The 17,566-nt window shown below is 40.7% G+C and overlaps 1 protein-coding gene across 5 annotated transcripts in view; it reads right to left on the bottom strand.

Moving 5' to 3' along the window:
- Positions 1–14,870, bottom strand: part of STAM2 (signal transducing adaptor molecule 2) — a 28,076-nt gene extending 13,206 nt beyond the window's left edge. For 2 of the 5 annotated variants that reach the window (XR_012674026.1, XM_075152652.1), the window contains exons 1-4: positions 14,586–14,869; positions 5,279–5,363; positions 2,144–2,219; positions 1,819–1,914 (exon numbers count right to left, since the gene is read on the bottom strand). Coding sequence is in view for 4 of the 5 variants with exons in the window: in XM_075152652.1 (XP_075008753.1) it covers positions 1,819–1,914; positions 2,144–2,219; positions 5,279–5,363; positions 14,586–14,625 (297 nt within the window). In the remaining variant the exon portion in view is untranslated. The other 3 variants (XM_075152653.1, XM_075152654.1, XM_075152655.1) reach the window with 3 other exon arrangements.
- Between the last annotated feature and the right edge of the window lie 2,696 nt (positions 14,871–17,566).

The following is a 17,566-nucleotide window of genomic DNA, read 5'->3' as shown; positions in this document are numbered from 1 at the left end:
GGGGCAAACCGAGATCAAGTTCATGCCCTCTCTGCAATTCCTCTGGCTCCCACATTCTTCTCTAGCCTCTCGGATGAAAGAGCCTCTACAGCTCCCCTTCCTCCAACCTCATCCACAGGATTTAAGGCTACTCTAAATCCACACAGGACCACTGATTTCATTCAACACTGCAAATTTTATGTGCTAACAACCTCACCCAAAGTAATAATCCACCTTCAGAAAAGCAGGTCAGAGTCATGTATTGCTCTACTGTATGGCTAAAGAATACCCTTCAGATTATACCTCAGTCACATTAAACATCAGCTGCTGTTAATCCTGTAATCATGTAATAGCCTTAAAAATTTATTGGAATGAAAAGAACAACTCTTCAATAGAGCAGCTAATATATGTGAAGGTCATGCCAACACTAGGAGGGTAAAACATGGACAAAAGCACTTCAGACTCCATACACTTTCTGGTTTTGTTGACAGTTGATGAAAAGACTGTAGTTTGAACCCAAAGCATCCAAACTAACCTCAGGATACTTGCTGGTGAATAAGGGTTCTGGGGCTGCTGGGCTCACCTACATCTGTTTCACTGGGCTTGTCTGGATAAGAGCCTGGGACTGCACAAATGCAGTGCATGGCCAAGATTTCTCATTTAAGTGTAGTTCAGATCACACTGTAAGCCTGTGCCTCACATGTAAACATATGCTGAACAGTAAGAACGTTGACAAGTTTGGGCTCAAGCATGCATTTAATTGAAAGAAGAGATGTAGCTTGATAGGCTCTGTATCAACACAAAGATATTTTTTACACTTGTCTGAACTAATTTTCTTTTGGAGAAAAGGGAGGAAGTACAATTTTATCTGCCCTCTGAAGATTATTCCTCCAAGTGGGCCAGGGACGTGGGTAAAACATAAGTATTTCCCAACAACAAAATAAATTATGCTCCAGTAGATCATTCTTCAGTGGGATTAAAGGTTTGTTTTTACGTCCACAAGTGCTGTCAGACCATGAAGGTCAATGTTCTATTTCAGAATGGACCATGGCTAATGAGAACAAAGGGGAGGACTTTAAGACCTATTTTTCCATACAAAGCGAGAAACAGAAGAGCTGTGAACTCATTTTGCTTCCCAGCAATTTTATTAGTTTCCTTAATTGCTTTGCTCCACCTCTGATGATTCCAGGCCTCCCATATATTTGAAGACTACTTCTTTTTAACCCATTAGCCATTTTTGTCTTCAACTGGAGCAGTAATTAGGGGAAAGCTGTTTCTGCTTATTCAATTCATTACATCCAGATTTAGATCCCATCAGCTGCTTGACCTTAACCATTTAGGTCTTCCTTTCTTGGTTACCTCCTCATTCAGCATTCTGAGAATCTCTGGAACGTAAGTTAGTTGTCTGAAGACTTTATCCTTTTCCTTGTAAAACGTAGTTTAACTTTCTTACCACTTTCCCTTTGCACTTCAGCCCATGATTTTCATTCAAGCCAAATAAAAACTCTCTTCAAGAAAAGCTGCCTTCACCATTATCAAATTAATCGAGCTTAGGAAAAGTCACAGCTTTTAATTAAAATTGCTCATGTAATTTTGTAAAAATTTGGAGTAAGTATTATCAGCCTGTCACTTCTTTAACACATCATATTTTCATAGTAAAAATTAAAGTACATGAATTTCAGTGGTAAGACAAACAGCCAGCAGTATGTGCAATTGCACCAAAACTGGAAAACGCATATTAACTACAACATTAGTTTTGCCAATTCTTTGCTATGTGAGACAAAGCAAAGAAGTTACCAAAATAATTCTCCCCCAGTACTTAAGGTTATAAAAAATTACCTTATTTATTATACCTCGAGCTTCACCAGCAAAATCACGAGAACATACTTCTAAGTGAAATATTTTTCCGCAGTTTGATACACAGGCTCCTAAAAGCTGACAACAGAAATACAATTGTGAAAATGTATGACAACAATGAAAATAATCCAAAATAAAAAATAAAAGCATACATAAAAAGAGTTAAATTTAATCCTCTCTTCAGCATGCACACTCTGACTGACTTCTACTGAAAATACATTAAAGTATTAATTGATCAGTACACATTTAATAGCTGCATTACATAAAAGAATACAAAAATTTTTGAAAACAGTGGTAGTCTACTCACTGTAAGTGCTTGCAAAGCCACATGGGGAACTTTATGATTTACTCTCTTCATGATGGCTTTAAGGCAATCCTTTGCTCTGAAAAAGGAACAAAGAAACTATTAGTGATAAACGTGACTGACATGATCTGCGGAATGAATGATACCAGACACTCAAGTTCAGTAAGCAAACAAAACGGGGTCTATTGATAAAAATGTAACCTAACCTAAACTTTTCCCAGAGCTAGTCTGGAAAAAATATTTTAAAACTTTTTTGTTCTTATATGTGTATTGGATTGGAATAGACTCCATTTTTATGCTGGCATTTTGTATTAATTTCCATAAAACTGCTGACAGGCCATAAAGGGAGCAATTGCCATTAAGTTGAGGAAATAGATTTGAAATAGACAATGAAGGAAATGTCTACATATAAAAAAGAATGAGGAGCAGTGATGATTACATACATGGTTATTTTACGGGCTACTGTAAAGGGTCTCTATGGATTTAATTTACAAATCGTGCTCACAGGTTGTCAGCTCTTGGATCCCACTTTCAAGACACTAAGGATACATAAAGATTTTATCATTTGTTTCAGCAAAATCTGAGATAAGTATAGAGTAATGATTAGCACTCTAAATGTTACTCTACCGAGGAGTTTCATACTTAAAATGAGCATTAAAGGCACACAGCAGCTACATGGGTTGGGGCATATGTAAGGCTTCATTAAGACTATTATTTTGAAACCCCTAGAAACATGAAATCTCTATGTAAAAGAGCTGATGCACTACCTTTACAACTAGTATCACTTGCAGTATACTTGAGCCGCTACATTATCAAAGCACAGAAACGTCTCCACAAGGCCGTGTTTCTCCATGTCGCCTAGCGATCTCAGCTCGAACAACCTGTGCTCTTAACCACTAAGGCTCTGCTTCCCTGGTCACTTCATGCAGGCACAGGTGAAAGCCACCGATGAAAGTAGTGGACGAAACACCTACCGTCCCTTCCTACAGCAACGCAGTCCCCTTCCCTTCCTGACTGAGGCTTTAGCAGTCATGCAGTGCCTGGATCAAGGAACTGATCTGGCTGAGCACCTTAGTTTTCAGCCAGATCACTGCCAAGATCAGACTCATCAGGAATTCGTCGCACAAGGCGCTAGAGGAAATATTTGACAACCCTCTTCAATGCAAATTCTCTCTCCTGGAGGTATTTAAAAGACGTGTAGATGAGGCGCTTAGGGACATGGTTTAGCGGGCATGGTGGTGTTGGGTGGATGGTTGGACTCGATGATCTTAGAGGTCTTTTCCAACCTTAATGATTCTATGATTCCTGTCAATTTAAAGTCATCATGGAACTGCAACCTTAGGCAAAGCTTAAAAAAAGCCTGTGCAGAAATGAAACCAAAACTGTTTCACTGTTAACATTAAAAAACATGTTTGTTTCAAGGTTTTGTTTTGTTTCAAAAGACGTCTATTTCAATATCTTGTGTGTACAGTAGTGAGAAAGATTTTATGTCATTATATTAAACAAGATAATAAACTGTATCTATATTCTCATTTTGGTTTAGAGCAGCAGTCTGGTTTCGAAACAAATTTTCTGATCATTCCCACACATTGCACATTTAGTTCACAGTGGAGTTTTGCATACGCGAATTAATTTCATTTTGGAAGAAACTAAGCCAGAAGCTCCTCTGTGCACGCCAAATGTGCTCCAATCTCTCAAGGAGCCATTAGAGTCAGAGCCCGTGACAGGATCTGCAGACAAATTTGCACCAATGCTGGCATGGATATTAAGTGTAGGAGAAGAGATTACACCTGTTCTGAAGGGGGAAAAACCCAAACACCCTGAGCTGCAAACTGGATGGATGCAGTGGCTTCAGTACCAACCACTCTGGTTTACTAGTCCAGCCCCATCATGCTGAGTTACTTGGTGATGCACATATAGCCAGAGAAGTATGGTTTTAGTCCTAATATTGAGTACGTTTGGTCATAGTTAATATACAAACAATCCAACAAAGTCAACATAGTTACTGTTAAGCTATATATTTATTTAAGGGTAGGCAACAGTATTTATTATTTTCAGAAGATGGTTCTTAGTGAAGGGCAGGAGGAAAGAAAAATACACAAAATTCAAGTAAAATATGCTAGCAGTAGTGGCATTTAAAATTCAGAATTTAGGATTTTATTGTATATACAAGAATATTTATTCAGATTTAATTACATATTTTATATATATACTTAAATATTTTGCATGTGTAATTACAAAAAAAAAGCCACACCTAAATTTTTTATAATCTCCCCTCCCCCAAAACAAGTAGATTTAAAACAGCCCCCTCTACAAAAGTATTTTGGCACTAAAAAAAAAAAAAAATTTTTAAGAAAGGACTCAAAGAACATTCTATACTTTTTTCCTCAAAGACTAAAGATTCCCAGATTGAATAGATTTGCTATTATTCCCTGTGGGATGTAATTAATACAAAAAGAACTTTCTCAGTGTAGTAACCTTAAACATTACATATAACTGATAAAAATTCTAGAATTTAGCCCATGTACTAATTCAGGTTTACTTCAAAATTTAAAACATCGTATCACTCAAAAAGATTACCTTAAAATTCAGTGAATACTTTTGGCCATTATAGTATCACTGAACTACCACTTACGTTTCAGTATTACCACTTAGGCTAAACTGACTCAAATTAATCTCTGTTTTGATCCCAATTTTTTCCCTTTTTCTCCTCCATCAGTCCCATTCTTCCTAATGAATAAACACAGACAAATTTCTTACCATAAATAGCTAACTGTCTATAGCTAGATAATTTTCTGCAAAGAAACTAGTTCACTTTTTCCTACTGGCACAGTTGCTTCTCAGAATTTATGCAAGATCATTAAACATTAATAACTTGGTCTACTGTGCAAAACTCCATAAAAATTGGAATGCACTCAGCATAAACAAATTGCCCTACTAGAAATCCTGTTGGAACATTTCTTTCAAAGAATTTTAAAGCCAACTACATATATTTGTAGAGCTTGCAGAAGCGTCAGATTGGTAGCGCTTCTTGCATAGCTGGCTACGCTGAGCATTTTGAGACGTGTTCTCTCTGAAACAGTATTCTTCTTCACACGAACATGAAATTACATGTTGTAATGCTGAGACACAGCTTACCCATTAGGAGTACTTCCAACTTTGTCACATATATCCATAATAAGACCCCAGTCCTCACTGGTGTTATATTCATTTGTAGCTTTTTCTATAAAGAAAAACAAGATTGATTAAGTGTAATACCCTATTAAGTTCAGATTCAGATTCTAGTCAACAAACACTTTCTCAGCCATACCAAAAAAGGAGACTCCACATACAAAATACCGAGAGGCAGTGTCTTCTGCGGATTAGCACTAATTCTTGCTTTCTTGTAAAGTGTTATGTACAAAAAAAGTACAGTTTTCAGCACTGGACTAACAGATGTGATAAGTATTTAAAAGTGCCAAAGATAGAAACAACTCTTGAAATGTAATGTTGTAAATGATGAAAAAGAAACTGCTTCCATACAGTTTGTTTACTTACTCCAGGTTTCAGTCATAGCCCTAGTTTAGAGTTTGCTCAAGGTCTTCTAACATTTCCATGCCATGATGTGGATGTTCCAAGGAAAAAAAAAAATCTCTTCAAAGACTCTAAAGGAAAGCCATCTCCTCATTCAACACACTTATTAAAATATTTTTTTCTACTAGATTTTTCAGGAAATCTAAACGCCACAGCAAGTGTTGAGAAAAATAAATGGCATGGAAGGATTAATAAAAAGCACAGAAGGGGGCAACAAAAACCAGACTGCTCTATCAAAAGAATGTATATTTAATTAATATTTACAACATTTCATTCTATATATTAACTGATAAGGCTTAATGTTGTTTAATTGTGCTTTCAAGTTTTTATTAGAGCCATATTTTAATCACATGTAAATATTACAGTTCCATTAAAATAGCTTATAAACAGCAAATTAAATATTTTATACATTGCATCTGCTGCCTTAGGATTTAGTTTTAACCTGCCAATTAACATTTTAAGTCAAGTCAAAGATAAAGCTTTTACATTTTTATGTTATATATTAATCCCATCAGAATGCACTTCATAATCATGGCAATAGCATAATCTGTACTTTTACAGAATTTTACTTCCGTTAGAGAAGCCAGTAAACCCCTTTGGGACTGAGTATTTTAAAGGCTATTTAGCAGATTTAGGCGGAACATAATGGTCATTCACTATCAATGTGATGGTGTTCTGTGATTGCAGCTGTTCCAAAATTACAAGGTTTGCTGACAGCAATACTACCGCAGGATAAACCCAATTTCATGTGTGCAATTAAGCATCTTCTCTGATAATCAGCTTCACGACTTAGTTTTGCAGTTAAAAGTTGCAACAATACTTGGGCTAGCTCAGCAGAATGGCTTCCACAAAGAAAACGCAAGCATAGCAGCCAACAGTGCCCCTAAAAAACCTTTTGTTACAGATGTAAAAGCAGACCAAGAAGGAGGAATGGAAATTTGCAATTTTGGCCATAGGTTACCTTCACAAGCTTAGACTAACTATTTAGGGGAAGCAAACACTGTGTTGAAAGCACGTTCCTACAGCACAAACCTTCTTAAAAACTTACCCGGAAAGGCCATAATTGTTAAATTTTCTTTTAAATGCATCAATATTTTTAGGACATTAATACAAAATTCATTGCTTGTTCTTGAAAATAAATGAGTGCTTGCAATTTTAAACACTTTAACATTCAATTTAGCAAAAAAAAAAATCAAACCAAAACAACCCCTATATGCACGTTTCCTGGGTATGTGAACCATAAGTACCGAACAATCACGAAAGTACAGCATAACACGTTTGGTGCGCGCAACTTCAGCCTGGTGTTTCCTATGAAGTTCTGCCAGCTAAAACTGCTTTTTAAAAGCATTGCCTTGCACATCTCCATCCCCAGTGGTGTGAATCCTCAATCAAAACTTGTCAGTCAAACTAATCCATCTCATCAAATGACAGCAGCCATCAGTTGTGCATATAAAGCCAGCCCTCCAATGACAAAGAGCACCAACGCCTTTAAAACAGACTGGGCACATTATTTAATCCCACTGCCTGTTGTCACCCTGATCTGAAACCTGTCCCCCCTCTGAAATTCCTGGAATATTTTAGAGACGTCTCTTTCTGCCCATCGCCCTCTTCCACAAGCAGAGAGGGAGCAACTAACAGTATACAGTAAGAAATGGTGGTATGTCAACAAAAAGGCACAGAAGCCAAGAAAAATTGAGGTTGTGTTTCACACCCAAGACTTCAAAACCATAAAATGCCACAAACAGCAGTGACCAATGCTGCACTTGAGCTCTTCCCGGTCTCCGCAATGCCCACTGACTCAGGAGGATGCAAGCTCAGCTGAGACACTGGAGTGCTTTGATACAGGTGGACACAACTAGCGAAGCAAGCCTCAAGATCGTATGTCATATGTGTAAGCTTTGTTTACCGTTTCATACACTCCAAAATCCCCAACCCAGACCTCCAAACTTTCCTCTTCTTACACTCCCTTCTCTTTCCCTCCACTACTCTCCTTTTAAAATGGGAAACAAATCAAATCAGGTAATTTAATTTTGGAGAGGTTATGTAAAAAAACATAATTGCATTCACAAAACACGTATAAGATGCTTTGAGAGGACACACCTATCTGATTCGCTAGTAAAAAGCACTCTCTTCTAAAATATCACAGCAAAGAAACAAACTGAAATAGATACTCAGACATAAAAATATGTAGGAAAATTACTTTAAAATTACTTTGATTGTTTACAAGCCAGTCAAATGCAAGCTTGTAAACTGACCCTGCAGTGTAAACACTGCAAAACCAAGCACCTTGCTTTATACATGCTGTCATGCAGATCCAAAAAAAAGATCCCCGCAAGGAGTGCTTGATGAAGAACAGGGTAAAACAAGTGCAGAGGTGCAGCTCTGTGAGGCTCCGGCTCCTTCAGCCTGCTGGGATGCATCTACAGCTCTCCTCCCTTTACAGTGTTTGTCACATAGACGCAGGCATCACTTTTGTCCTCTAAAAAAGACTCAAAAGCACTTGCCACAGGATATATTGAAGTCTTCCTGGACACTTACAGGAAATCATGATCAGCTTTGCCTGCCATGACAGATGTCCCATGCTATCCTGATCAACTCTTCCACTGTCAACAGGAAGGCTTAACGTTTACCAGGCTTCACTGGAAGTTTTCAACTCCACACCTTCTGCACCTTGAAGAACAGCGTAGCTATCGTAACGCTTAGCGCTACTTACTCACAGCTCCCGTGCTTTTCCTCCTCTCCCCCAGCCAGCACGTTTGTACATGGAGGCATACCAAATGCAAACTCCCTCCTCTTCTATCTATGCAGCCTGATCTAGGAGCAGATGTGGTCCCAGTGAGAATATGAAGGCTGCCCTACGGCAAACTCTTACAACTTTTGAGGTTTTCTTCCCTGCCAGCATGACAAATTTAACAGCATCTGTTTTTTTGCTTAACATGAGATACAGCTGAAGAATAGTCTTGAAGGAGAACTACTTCACAGATGCTGAGACATGGACTTTGATCAGAAGAAACAGATGTGGGAGGATGTATTTTCCAAGATTTTTTCAGTGCTAAGAGAATATAAACTTGAAAAAAATGCTATGACTTATACTCTGTAGTCCTCCAATTGATGAAGGAACACTAAACTCGAGCTTACTTTTATAGAAATAACGAGAAAAGCAAAATATTCTTCTTTTTATTGCTGCTTGGTGTATTTTTAAAAACCCACAAAGAATTAAAAAACCACAATTAATCATTTTTAACTGGATCAGTTCCCTGATCTGATTTGCCATGCAGCTGCACGAAAAACTATGCCAACACAAGAGAGGAGATAGCACTAAAATGAGCAGCTGGGAAGGGGATGGGAACTGTTTACTGATATTACTGCCAGAAGAAGAAATGCTTGTCAAGCTACTGCCTTAAAACACTGTCACCAGCTCTTCCAGAAAAGAAGGTAATGCATGGCATGCTAAGGTCAAGTTTTTCAGGACCCTCCCTCTACCACACAACATCCAAAAGGACTGCTGCATCTGAAATGAAAGCTGAACATCACCCTTCCCAGCCTAACTGCACTAGTTCTTTCCCCCTTTTTCCCAGGAAAGGGATGGGTAATACACATAAATAACACCAAAAGACAGGGAAAAAAAAATACTATGGGGACTGCAACTGGGCAACATGTGGCAATCCTCAAAAGCATCCCTGTTTACATCTTTTCAAACATCAAGTCCTCAGTCTCTAAAGATCCCGGCATAATGTCAAAGATCTGCATTCATAATTAAATGTGCTACTGCACGTTCACTCTTACAGGCCTGGAAACACCACGCAGAGCTCACAGCCTCCATACCCTGCAGCCTTCATGCAGTGCCTCCTTCGAGGCCTGCTGCATTTTCAGCAACGCACAACCAGCACTGGATTCCCTTGGGTTTGCAAATACAAAAGCAACACACCCGATTTCTAATATAACACTGAGAATTCTGCAGGTACGTTAGGATCTATATTCACAATGGCAAGAAGCAAGGAAAACAGCAAGAGCAACCAGGGGAATCTTAATACACCTATATGAACATGAAAAGGAAGAAAAGAAAGGGAACTGCGAGAACCTCACAGCCCCCAGAATTCCCCAAGCACCCCAAAAGTCCTGCGGAAATCTCTGCCAAGGCAACCAACGTGACACTTTGATTCCTACCCAAAAGTATATCACACTGTTACACAACACAAATCTCTCACTGACTGTTTCTGCTGGAAATCTATATCCCATTTAACATACAGGATTACCATTTGACACTGGCACAGCAAAATCAGCAATCCTGGTCTGATGACAGCTCCACCTCTATACTGCCTAGCACATGCAACCTTCAAACTTGCAAAATATTTTGCTATTTCAGTCCTGAATTCCCTTGACCCAAGCTTGCCAACAATGCCAAATAACATGTCAGTTTAAAAAAAATAAAAATACTAGAACCTAACATTTTCTTTCCACCTGTGTCAATTTTTATGCCAGGAACAGAGAGAAAACAAGCACTCAAGCACTGGTTTAGCACAAAGAACTTTTCAATTTGATATGGCATTTGCTAAAGACTGTGATCACTAAAATAAAAATTTTCTAGAGACTGATTTGCTCCCCAAAGCTATGTCAAATAAAATCTTGTCTGCACATAAATATTTCAACTTTTATGCATGCCATTCTAAGTATGTAAAAACAGAGTTCATATATGAAAAGTGAAAGACAAAAAAAATTGAGGACTACTCTAGACTGCTGTTTTTCAGAAGATAAAGCAGAACCACATGGATGAAAATCAGAAATTTAATCCCACGCATCTTCATTTGTTTGCCTTGCCTAGCCAAATTAGAAATTTCTAGCTTTGATTTAATTAATGATTATAGACACAGTGACACTATAGTCATATGACTTGCATTTCCTGTAACACTGCATAGTCCACTTGGTCATTGCTGAAAAGGCAACCCTACTTGTAATGATCCCAGGTCCTTATTCATGTCACTGAATATTATATTCTAAAAACATTGGATCAAAGTGGAATATTAAGATAACTTTTTGCAATGTAAATCCAGTTCACTGAGAAGGGTTTTTGAGATACAATTTTTGCTTAAAAAGCGAGTCTGACATTTTGTTTCATTGAGTCAATTGCCCAATAACCAGAAAAGCAAACAATTCCGTTTGTCAGACAATCTGCAAACTACAAGAAAAACATTGAAAGGACTAGGGAGGGATTAACAGAGACTTGTACTCTAGAGCCTGGAAAGCAGCAAAATGAAAGCTACCAACAGTCACGTATTATATAACAAAACATCCCTCATAATATAATTAAAAACAAAAAAAGTGAGGCTATGATATATTAAAAAAATAATCAAGGCAGGGCTGGGGGAGCAGACCAGTAATAATCTCAAAAATGAGAAAGAAATGCCATAAAATCGCAGGCTCAGAATTTAGGAATTTTAATCAGTCAAATCAAGGTAAAGCCACAGGACTGAAGACTGGAAAATATTGTCCCTACATTTCAAGAAAAAAAGAAACACCCAAAAAACACCCAAAAAAATCCCAATTAGCTTGTCCTCAAACATTTGCAAGACTTTAGACCAAACATTGAAGACAAGAATTATTACAGACTGAGAAATGAAGGGGAAACATGGTGAATTGTAACAGAAAGCAGCTATTCCTCTAGGCAAGGACATCTTATCAAAGGCTAATCTAACATCAATTGTCTGTTCAGATTGCAGAGAAACGTTCCATAGGATGCCACGTGCAAGTTATTACCTACAGTTCTTGGATCACTCTATAAGTAACAAAGCACTCTAATGAGGGTGGGGAGAGTTTACTCCCCGAATGTCTCAAAAATCAGCCTTGAAATCAATATTAATATATCCTGGCTGACACTGACAGCAAGGGTAAGGGTCTTATAGGGAAGCTAGCGGAAAGTTGGAAGGTATTATCAACAAAAGGAAAGGCTAAAACATAATGTAAGGAGAAATGTAATGCCTTGAGGACTGGCAGAAAAAGGTAACAGTAGGACAAAACACAAATTCACACAATAAAAGATTCTCCTAGAAACAAAGTGCTCAGAGGTTGGAAAAAAGAGGAGAATGACGAGTACGCTCAGTTCTAGCACAAGAGGACACAGGCCACCAACGTAAGGCAAATACAATCCTAGAATGAAACACGCCAGATAAACATTCCAGTGAAGCACACGGAAACATGAAATGCTACCATACAAGTTATCATAGCGATCCATGATACGGTGTACAATTCTGGATGCCAGTCAAACTACACAGAAAAATACTTCCTACTCCCTTGATCGCATCAACAATCTTATGCAAGAAGGCTAAATAAACAAAAGATGAAAGGGAATAGGCTTGTTCTCTATTGAAGGAGCAACTACTTAAGAGATGAAGGTTACTTAAGAGAAAGGACAATGCTCGGAAAACAGCAAATGCATATGAACTAACTATGAATAGATTTAGACAGGAAATTAAAAAGCTTCTAACACTCTGAAGAACTGAAGTTTTGGGGTATCCTCTCAATAAGAAAAACAGATGAAAGAAACCACACTCGGCTAAAACTCTAATCTTGTGACACTGCAACTATATACAAAGCAACCAAAGCAGATGCTAAGGAATTAAGACTCTGTACAGCTCTGCTGAAAAGCAAACGTATGGGTTTAGAACCAAGAAAGCAAAAACAGCTGTGGCAAAGCAAAAGAATGTTTATCTACATTTTCTAAAGGTGCCTCAAGAAAACAGCAGTACTAGATGTATGGTCTAAAGAGAGAGCTGGATCAACCTCATTGCTTGCTGCTAACAAAAGCGGCGTCCTGTTCTTCTCATTAACCTTTGCAGGGGTGTCCTGCTCCTCTTTTTTCACTGCCATTTCACAGCCTTTGCTGAGCAGATTCAAGCCACCAAACTTCCAAAGTCATCATCTTCATAGATGATCCAACTCACAAGCCAAATACTTTCTTCTGGAAAATTAGTTTTCTGCCAAAAAGAGTTGAATCAGCTCAATGGTGAATCAAAAAAAAACCCGGGGTGGATGGAACCATGGAAAAGGATCTCTCCTTTCCAAGTAGCATCAGGCCATCAGCTGGGCCTAACTATTTTCTTGGTATGTATCTTTTTTCTTTTTTAAATGAAAAAGAAAACAAAGTGTAAAAAAGTTAAATCCTGACAGATTCATACTAAAAGTGCGAAAAAACACTCACGTGAATACTGCGAGTTAAAGTACAGACCATCCACATTTGATAATTTGATATTCTGGATGGTCTAGTTTGCAATGGAATAATAACTTTTTAAAAAACTCCTAATGCCAAGCAGAAATTTTTTCTGGCAAGGGACTGCAAGATTTGGCCTCAATAATAACAAAGTTCCTATTCTGTTGCACTTGTTTAATTGTAATAAGTGCAGACAGTTACACTCAGTATACATAAGGCAAAATTTAAGAAACTGCAAGTGAACAGACAGCCACTTTTGAAGTACTACAGACTTGAAGTTCTTGAAGCATTTAGGTTTGCCAAATAATTCTGCACAGCTGTGAGAGTCCCCAGTTCAAAGAGTTTTCATGTGTGCAAACACATTAGTTAGAGCCATGTGAAAGATAAGTCTGGCAAAACACACATAAACCCTCACAAGGTATTTGAAATAACTGGACTATGCGTAGCTGGTCTGGCAAGTTTCTACTTTAATTTCAATCATAGGTTCAACATTAAAAATCTCACGATGGTTTGTGAGAAGATAAAGAAGAAAGGGAATGCTTTTATTACACAAACTTTGCAGACACATTAAGAAAAGAGCGCAACTTATCCGCAACAAAAAAGAGATAGTGTGGTAATACAAGCACTCACAACCACCTATGTATACATCCCCGGCCTTGATAAAGATCCCAAGAATGTTGAATTCTTCTCTTACCTAAAATTCCAGTAAAACAAGAAATGTAAATCTGACTCTGGTATCTAGCTTAATTTAAATGCTTTTTCCAGTGCTTCGATCTAGAATAAGCACTGTTTAAAAAAAAGAAAAAAAGTGGCAAAAAAAAAAAACCTAAAAAAGCAACACACAGAAGAAGTTTGATGCTCAAGAAAGCACAAGACAGAGCAAAAGCACCAAACAAAACAACTGAGTCATCATCTTCATACTGTCGATGGCACCAACACCAGCCAAAGTTGCCTCATGGTTTTGTAATGGGAAGAAATGTCAGCTCAGGCTTAACTTGATGCCCCCAAATCAGCCTCTAGACGATGCCTTAGTATCAGGTACTGAAAGAGGCATAAAAATGGGTTCCTGTTGACATTAGTAGAGTTGGTTTACACCCTCGAGTTCTACGCCAAAATGACAAGGCTAACATACCACTCCCTGAAACCTAGCAAACCGAGCAACGTAATGTGGACGGCAGGAGGTAACAAGACATCTCAAAGACACGCCGCCGATGTAAGACTTTATAAGTTTTACACAAAACACTTCCTTAAACTGCTGAGCACAAACGGGGCTAGAAAGAGCCTGAGGCTGCTGTGCTGGAGTACCCGACCGGCCCCGCTTCCCTGCGGAGGCCACGACACTGTCAGAGACCCAAGAGGGCAGGCAGGGCAGGCCGGGACGGCGACTGGGAAGCGCGGGGTATCCGGGATCCTGTCACAAACGGCACGTCGGTTTTCCCCTGAAGCTTCGCGGCGGGACTGCCAGCAGCTGCCAGCGCCCCGGGGCCCGACGGACCAGCTGCTCACCGAGCAGGCCTGGAACAGGCTTCCACCACCGGCCGTCGCTGCTCTTTCTCCCTCAGGAGCCCAGGGCCCGCCGCGGGGAAGAGGAGGCCGCCGCCCCGCAGGACAGCCGGGCCCAGCCGCCGCCGCCCGGCCTCCCCGCGCCCCGCCGTCCCGTTCGCTCACCCACGTCCTGCTCGAAGGGGTTGGGGGCGAAGAGCGGCATCTCGGCAGCGCCCGGCCGGCCGGACACCCGCTCGTCAGCCGAGACACCCCGGCCAGCGGCCGCCTGATCCGCCGCCGCCGCCCGACCGCCGCCTCAGGCCCCCGAGGCCGCCCCGCCGCGCCTGACCGCCTGGCGGCGGAAACGCCGCCGCAGCACAGCGGCGACGACGCGCCGGTCAGGCACCCTCAGGGGTGCGTGAGAGTGCCGGTACCGCCCGGCAGGACGGGGAACGGGCGGGGAGGGCAGCGGCCGCAGCAGCGGCGCGGCGGCGTCAGGCGCTCGCTGGGGCACCCCGGCGGGACGAGGGCCTCGCAGGGGCGGGGCTACCGGCGGCCGTGCCCGGAGGCCCCGCCCAGTCCCCGCCTCACTTGGGCGGGGCGGGGCCGGGGGTGGAGGCGCTGTCGGCTGCTCGTGATGTGAGGAGGGGCCGCCATCTTGAGGCGGTGGCTCTTGGCCGGGTTGTTCTCCTCTTCGTCGCTGTTTCCCCGTGCAGCCGCCATCGCTCGATGTTTCCCGCCTGGTGTCGAATCCCGATTTTAAAAGCTGCCTGAGGGCACGGACTGTGTCGCCTCAGTGGGTGTGAGGGAGGGTGGAGAGTGGGGAAACACTCCCTGAAAAGCCCTTCTCTGGGCACACCTGAGGCCTCCTGGCCCTCTACCGCCTGTGGACAGCCGTCAGCAGCTGCTTGCAGGAACCTGGGAGCTCCAAGCAGCTGCCCAGTGTACCTCCTTTCTCTGAGGAGTAATGTGACTTAAAATGAACTCATGCCAGTCGGAGTGTGAGTCAGTGGTTTCGTACCTAGCACCACGTGCTCTTTGGAATATGCACAGTCATATGTTTTAGAGTCATGTCTCGAGTAGTCGTGAGCCTTAGTCATCGTCATGGTAGTCTCAGCGCATTACTCAGAGCCTATTTTTGACTTCCTCAACAAGAAAACTCGTGGAAAAGTGAGGGACAGCAGTGTTACCGTGGCTGTATTACTATTAGAAGGGTAGGACTTTGAAAGTACTGAGAACAAGATTGCCAAAAGATTTCTGTATGATTCAGTGATATTTTTCTTCCCACTCATCTAAAATTTATGGGGCCACATTTTTTTCCTCAGCTGTGATATGCAAGTATAAAACTTAAAGGTATGTAAGTTTCACTTACACGTGTGAAAAACATTTTTAGCATATTTTGTAAGGAATTTTAGATTACATATTAGAAATTAAATTTTATTTGAAGAATACACTGATGTCTATCAAAAATGATAGCAGAGTTTATATTTCTTGGAGGTTTTGTACATCAGAAGCATTTCTGGGGGCCTACAATGTCCCAGTATTATCGAAAGTGCTGTGTTTTTGTTTGATTATGAAATGGCACTAGCGGATCACTTGCCCGGCTGTGTAGCCAGTCTAACCTCTCAGTGGAGTTTCCATTTTGGTCCCATTTTCCAGGGTTTGAGGCAGTCTGCAGGTGGCACCATTGTCTCACGTTCACGGCCGTGGTTGCCCATCCTGAACTGACTGCTGGAAATGAACTCTTTCTGTCAGATTTTTAAGGCAAAATGGAGTGCCTTTCCCTCAGTCTTAGATTTACTAATGACATTGAAACTTATGATTTCACTTAATGAATCAGACCGAATAAAAATGGCACTAATGTGTTTAATTGCTTTAAAAAGGAAGGATGAATCAATTTGTACAGAAATGCAATAAACACTAATGTTGTCTGTCTGAAATAGAAAATTGTAATGAGTTCTGTATAATTCAAGACAATGAGTTTTCTCTTTTATTAACTTCAGCTCCCTTCCCATCCACTGTATCACATGTGGTGCAATAATTGCAGCAGCTGCACGTGCAAATAAATGGATAGCTTCTCCAGTTCTTCAAATTCTGCAACGTTTTTGTCACCTTAGTACTGAATCAAATGTCACACATCTCCACGTTCGCTTGCTCCATTTTTTATTTGGTCATGGTGGGACACTGCACCTGAGATCTGCTATACTTCCTAGAAATGAAGGACTGGAAAGGACCGCCTGTGCTGTCTAAGCCCCCCAGCTTCAAGCAGTCGTGTGGAACATACAGTCCAGAAGCATCTACAGAACTTCTGCTCTAGGTGACACCACAACCAAAGCCACGGGACATTTCCCAATGGAAAAAACTAAATCCCACAGTAAGTGATAAAATCCACAGTAATAATAAGACCTTGGAAGTGAAAAGAACACCCTAGGGCACTGCCAGTTACCCCGAGTCCTGCAGGAACAAACAGTTGATTAAGGAGAACTCCGAGGAAGCACTAGAGAGGAGGACAGAAAAACAACTATTAAAGTTATTTCTAAATCTGTTTTTCCAGACTGATGGGTCAGCTGGGCTTTTTAGGAAGTCGATGCTTCCCCCTCCTCACCGCCCTGTCCCACGTCAGAGGGGGCAGCTCTGAGCTTCCCCCCTTAATTTTGTAACAATGTGTTGTCATAATATTTAATCTCAAGCCTTAACTTCTGTAACGGATGTTTTAAAGGACAATTTATATTGTCCAAAGTGTTTGCTTTTGGAAAACTTGGGTAACTCTCAGGAAGCTTTTTCCTAGTGCACAGAAGCAGCTTGCTAAGGCTCCTAGCTCTGTTTTGTATCTGACTGGATTCTCTCTATTTCTCCAGCTGCCCTCTAGTTTACTTCATGGTTTACTGAAATATTTTTTCCTCTTTTTATAATGGACTCTCTCCTCTGGTGCTCTGTGTGGGAGTCATGCAGACAGAGAAACTGATTAAACAGAGAAATGCTGAAAATAATTCTGTGTAAAGCATTTCAAGATGTAAGCGAGGACTCTCTCCCCCTCAGTTCTTCTGATTTTACTGTTAGGTGATGCTCATGACAAAGGAAGTTGCAAGAAGCACACTCTTTAAAGTGTTAATATTCTGCACTTTTATGGCTCTCTGCTCAGCAGATGAACAGACTTTGTATCC

This window comes from Calonectris borealis, chromosome 6 (genome assembly GCF_964195595.1).
Source record: "Calonectris borealis chromosome 6, bCalBor7.hap1.2, whole genome shotgun sequence".
NCBI classification, from domain to species: domain Eukaryota; kingdom Metazoa; phylum Chordata; class Aves; order Procellariiformes; family Procellariidae; genus Calonectris; species Calonectris borealis.
This window is presented reverse-complemented; position numbering and strand designations above follow the sequence as displayed.